Genomic DNA, 5756 nt, shown 5'->3' with positions numbered 1-5756 from the left:
ATTTAAAAAATGCCGGCGCGTGCCCTCTATATTTGCTTAGCAAAACCTTTCTCGTATATATATGATATATATATATATATATATGTATATATATATCATAAGAAGTATTCAATATTAGTATACAATTCAGACATAGTATACCAAGCAACAGTGACAAGCGAAAACAAGACAGAAACATACGTCGGACTAACAGCTACCTCCTTCAAAACAAGGCTAGCGAACCATAAGGCATCCTCCACTACGGAATCAAAACGAAACTCGACAGAACTTAGTAAACATATTTGGAACTTGAAAGACAATAACCTAGACTACGCGATCAAATGGAAGATACTGAGCAAAGCGCCACACTAGTACTACTCGAAGACTATGAAGAAATGCAACCTATGCTTAACAGAGAAGTTCTACATATTGTGCAAACCTGAGACCGCGACACTGAACAAGAGAAACGAACTTGTTAGTAAATGCAGACATAATTACATAAGACATAAATACATTTTCATTGAGTAATTTGACTCGTGCGTCATTTTACTTGAGTAAAATAACTCACGTGTGCGCCGGGCATTACAATGAACTCAGTTTAGCGCCAGCGCGCAGCAGTCATCGACAATGGCGCGCTAATTAGTATCTATGGTATTTCTTTAGAACTTCTTTTATATATATTATATATCGTTATAATATATATAACTTTATAACTTATATATAACTTTATAATATGTATAACTTTATCTATATATATATTATATATCGTTTTCTTTAGAACATTTTATTTCCTTCTTAGAACGCTCACGATGCTACTTTCAGCCTTCACATTTTGAAAAAAGTTTAGATCCTCCGAGTTTTAGATATAGCTTCTTCAGGTCTGCTGCCCAACTCCCGTCAAGAATTTTACCCCATAATGTAGTGATAAAATAATATAATAAGAGTAAACAGATTAATCACTTTTACGTCACGTACTACGCAACTTTATATGCCAGCCACGAGCTTCCGGTTTTGCTCATTTGCGCGACGTATGAAACATTACAATCCATTCAGATATTAGTGAAATTAGTGGAAATAACTTCTTTCCCGTCACATCCTGCGCTGGAAAGAGCAATTAAAGTGCTGTTTTGTTTACTGTTGTTATACGTTTTATCTCTCTATATAGAAAACGTAAAGGAATATACCTAATTGCACAACAATAACTACGCAGTTATAATGTTTCTGATAGAACGTCTGCAGCATCGACGAATGACACGAGTGCTTATAGATATGCTTGCTATGAGAACTACGTAAGTTAGCCACGCAAAGAATGCAGCAATCACGAGCAGACAAGCAATAACATCTATGAGCCAATATTGTAAGAAGTTCAGTTCAGTGTAGGCAGGGGCTTGCTGATCGGCATAGAGCATCGTGTAATTCACCCAGAATGACACGGTCTCATCAGGAGACATCGGCAGGCTGTGATGATACAGTTTCGAAAGCTGACGCATGCGTGCTGCATATCTGTAAAACGAAAAATATTGAACATCAAACATGATAGCTGCAAAGATGTAAGAAGAAAATAGCAGTATTATATTAAGAAGCCAGTTAGCGGGCATTAGCGATTCGGATAAGTGTTTGGTAAAAAAAACAAACAGGGATTATTCGATTTCATTTTCTTATAGCTTATATTATTTTTGCAGTAAGCAGTAGTGTTGATTTATTTATGTCTTATTCTTAGCTATTTTAACAGCAGACCTCTATGATATACTGTCATTATCGTACGCAACAGACTTACGCGTCATTCTCGACAACACGCCTAAAAGCGGATTGTAGGCTTTCTGTTGTTATAGTATGGAAGTCAATCATCTCGCCGATTCCTCTCTCTTGAGCCAAGTGCGCGTTTCGAAAATGGTCAGCAAAGAGCGGCATGACGACGACAGGAGTTCCGTGGCAGATGGTTTGCCATAGTCCATTCAGTCCCCCGTGTGTGAAAAATGCGTCTACTTTGCTGTGAGCTGTGGAAAAGATACTTGTTTGTAATATTAAGTAAAAAAAGTATGAGATATTAGGTGTCAGTCTGTAAACATTAATTCGTCGCTTCCCGTGCGGACTTCTTTTGTTTCTGTAAACTGGATAACACGAAACACTGCGGCCATAAGAAAGCATTTCGTTATCATCATAGCATCAGTTTTGGATTCGCTTACCTAGCAGATCATTCTGAGGTGCCCATCCTAACGTGACAACATTGGGCGGAGGACTGGTCATGTTGAAGCCAGCAATCATGAAGAAATACGGAAGGTTAGTGACAGCACCGCGAAGAGCCACCATAAAACGTTTGTTCTAAAATATGCCGAGAAAACCATACCAAGCGTCACAACTTGAACTACGACAATAACCACAACACATGCGCGGATTTAAAAAATGCCGGCGCGTGCCCTCTATATTTGCTTAGCAAAACCTTTCTCGTATATATATATATATATATATATATATATGACAAATTGGAACACACCTATAACAGATAATGGGTACATTATAATAAATTGTATAACAACATGTTATAACAATAATGTATGTATAACAATAATTATGACAATTTGTCATTATTAACGCCTGATATATATATAAGTATGTAATGATATGCGTTTGCCTTCAAAGATTCGCGTGATTTTTTTTTAGGACAAAGAGCTATTAGATACATAGAAAATTGTATCTACGAGGTTTTATTAGAAACATATTCCATGGGTTCGTCGGACCTTCCGCCACGGGCTTCACAACTTCGTTGATCGGAGGGCACCCCACCCTCTTCAAGTTCTGGATCCGCTCCTGCAACCCTGCTATCTGCAACCCTGCTATCTGCAACCCTGCTATCTGCAACCCTGCTATCTGCAACCCTGTTATCTGTAACCCTGCTATCTGCAACCCTGCAACCCTGCTATCTGCAACCCTGCTATCTGCAACCCTGCTATCTGCAACCCTGCTATCTGCAACCCTGCTCTCTGCAACCTTGCTATCTGCACCCTGCTATCTGCAACCTTGCTATCTGCAACCCTGCTATCTGCAACCCTGCAACAACCTGTGTATCGGGTCCCAGTATCTGCACAAGGAACTTGCAGCCTTGACGATCATATTAAACCCTTGAGGTCTTTGACTACCTTGTGCAAGAACAAGCTCGCTATCTAAGCTGCGCCGACTGTACTTCGAAACTCATTAATAACACGGTTGCATTAGCGAAACAGGTTAGAAGTGGTGTGGTTGAGGGTCAATGAACGCGATATTTAGTGCGCATGCGCGAACGTACTTCATCCACTCCTTTCCGTCCGTGCATAAGCGTACCGAATGACACGTATACCACTTTTTTGTAGGACGTCTCCAGCATCGCCTCCAATTTCTGCGAGAAACGCAAAATAATAGCGATATAGACACTTGCGGTATAATGATCTATATCGTGTATTTATATACAGATCAAATATATCCGCGGAAAATTGCAAACTTCAACGTACGTCCGCCTACTCTCCGAGTAAATTTAATGGCGTGCATGACAAAAACGCTCGTAATTATATTACCTGAGGCAGCGCTTTTGCCGGCTGGCAGAGATGACCACCGATATGCTGGACGTTGGGCATCGTGGGGCGTGGATGGTCGAACGCAGGGTTGCTAGAGGACAGCACTAGCGCTGCCCTATCTGGTATACCTTCGTATCTCTCGTGTGCCTAGATAATATGTAAAGAAAACATTAACTCTCAATAGCTTTTAACGCCGAAGTACCTATCCAGCGTGCAATGTTATAGTCCATGTAACTTTCTAAACTGCGTATCATGCGATTCTACAAGCTGCATCTGACTATGTCAGATGAGCTAAAAAAACAAACTGTTGTTATGGGAAAGCCACATGAATTTTAAGGAATCACTCAGTGTTGAAATAACGAGAAAGGTCGTAAATAACAAGGCAAAAAAATTAGTTGTTCATTTGTTTGTCTAACGAAATACACCTGGTAATCCAATGTAATCATTTGATTTATATGGCAAATCAATGATAGAATTGATTAGCACCTAAGGCAGTATTTTGTTAATGTATATGGGTTGATGAAAAGGTGTACTTACTGCACCTAACATGATACGGAAGATTAGCCATCTGTGACCCCAGACAACAAGCAAGGATGGCGGAGTCTTCCTAGGTAATTGCCTCCACGACAGAAGAGGGCAGAACCATATTGCTAAAAACCCAGTTTCTAACAGCTGAGATTCCCAACCTATAAAATAACATTTGATGTAAACATTTACACAGAAAAACCACTTGTAGTAATGAAAAAGAGTAAAACTATACAATTGTCTTATTCTACAATTCACGAATACTTGGAATACTATACTAGTATTATGAGCATAGGTGCATGATCAGTTATATCAGTAGCAGACATGTGCAACAATAGAAATTGCTGAACCGTGTTTATGGAACATAAAAGCATTGTCACTCACCAAAAGAGTACCTATAATACAAACAGAAATAATAAATTATCAGTATTTTAACAATGACAACCTACAAATGATTAAATGCAAGAACTATAACTAAATTAAGCTAAAAATGCCATAATAAAAGCATACACATTTTTGATATTGAATACATTATAATTATTTGCCATATAAGGTACATAAGTTAACATGCTATGTCCCATGTTTGGAATGTATTCGCCTCATACCATCGCTGGCCAACATTAACAATGGAGTGGTACAGCATCCACAGAGCCACCATAACGACCATGTTGGCTGCTCCTGTCAACGTAACGACAGACGCCAGCACAATTCCAGCCAATGAGATGTACTCCAAACAGCGGTCAATGTCTGACTCCCAGTCCATGAACCAAAGCAGTGTCGGGGCTGATGTGAACATTTTCATCGGGTCACTCTTAGCTGAAGCCTTGAGGGTTTGCAGATATGTGTTTGCTGGTAGAAGGCCATCATTTCCTATCAGAGCTGTGTTCTGGCTGTATGCGATGATGAATGCTACAACTAAGGTATAGAAAAATAAATGGTTTTCACCTTTGAAACTTCATTACAATTGTTCTGTAAATGCATGCTTGCCTGAATACCAAGACAGCAATAAAGAATGCTAACTCACTAGTAGAAAAGGGTTAATTGGCAGGGGAGTAGTGTGCAAAACATCAGAATGGGGTCGATTTGGATGGAAGCATATCATTATAGTTTTAATCTCATTTAACGCACACAGAGAGAGAGAGAGAGAGACAGCACGAGCAAGAAAGGGGGAGAGTAAAAGACAGTGAGAAAGAGAGAGAGAGCTCATGCAGGAGGGAGAGAAAGAGAGCGATAGGGCACATGCATGAGAGAGAGAAAGAGAGGGCACATGTACGAGAGAGAGAGGGAGAAAGAGAGAGAGAGAGCAAGAGAGAAAGAGAGGGGCCGCGGGAGAGAAAGCAAATCAGAGTGTGTGTGAGAGAGCGAGAGAGAAATATAGAGAGACACAGAAAGAGAGAAGGACTGAAACAGAGAAAGAGAGAGAGAGAGAGAGAAAAAGACAAACAGACAGACAGACAAAGAGAGAGAGAGAGAGAGAGAGAGAGAGAGAGAGAGAGAGAGCATCGGTGTAAAAATTGTATTTGGGGTATGATGCACGCACACGTTCTGTTTTCGTGTAGAGATTACGATGAAGTGTGTATTGTGTGCGTCGTGTGGGCGTGCGTGCGTGCGTGTGTGTGCGTGCGTGTGTGTGTGTGTGTGTGTGTGTGTGCGCGCGTGTGCCCCGCGTGTGCGTGAGAGAAAGTGAGATCATTGTGTTGTTTA

General features: G+C 40.3%; 2 protein-coding genes across 2 annotated transcripts in view; both read right to left on the bottom strand.

Annotated features, from left to right (window-relative positions):
- Nucleotides 1-5756, bottom strand: part of LOC106809137 (lipase maturation factor 1-like) — a 36289-nt gene that overhangs the window by 22987 nt on the left and 7546 nt on the right. Inside the window, exons 4-6 of the mRNA XM_014812149.1 lie at nt 4658-4997; nt 4437-4447; nt 4065-4213 (exon numbers count right to left, since the gene is read on the bottom strand). Of these exons, the coding sequence (XP_014667635.1) occupies nt 4065-4213; nt 4437-4447; nt 4658-4997 (500 nt within the window). The remainder of the gene's footprint in view (nt 1-4064; nt 4214-4436; nt 4448-4657; nt 4998-5756) is intronic.
- The window catches only part of LOC106810670 (2-hydroxyacylsphingosine 1-beta-galactosyltransferase-like), a 27680-nt gene continuing 22604 nt past the window's right edge, over nt 681-5756 (bottom strand). Inside the window, exons 2-6 of the mRNA XM_014814137.1 lie at nt 3528-3614; nt 3263-3352; nt 2166-2301; nt 1757-1976; nt 681-1482 (exon numbers count right to left, since the gene is read on the bottom strand). Of these exons, the coding sequence (XP_014669623.1) occupies nt 1182-1482; nt 1757-1976; nt 2166-2301; nt 3263-3352; nt 3528-3587 (807 nt within the window). The 5' untranslated portion in view covers nt 3588-3614 and the 3' untranslated portion in view covers nt 681-1181. The remainder of the gene's footprint in view (nt 1483-1756; nt 1977-2165; nt 2302-3262; nt 3353-3527; nt 3615-5756) is intronic.

The sequence above is a fragment of the Priapulus caudatus genome, unplaced genomic scaffold (genome assembly GCF_000485595.1).
Source record: "Priapulus caudatus unplaced genomic scaffold, Priapulus_caudatus-5.0.1 Scaffold1, whole genome shotgun sequence".
Classification (NCBI taxonomy): Eukaryota; Metazoa; Priapulida; class Priapulimorpha; order Priapulimorphida; family Priapulidae; genus Priapulus; species Priapulus caudatus.
Note: the sequence above shows the minus strand (reverse complement) of the source record. Positions and strands in the feature narration are given on the sequence as shown.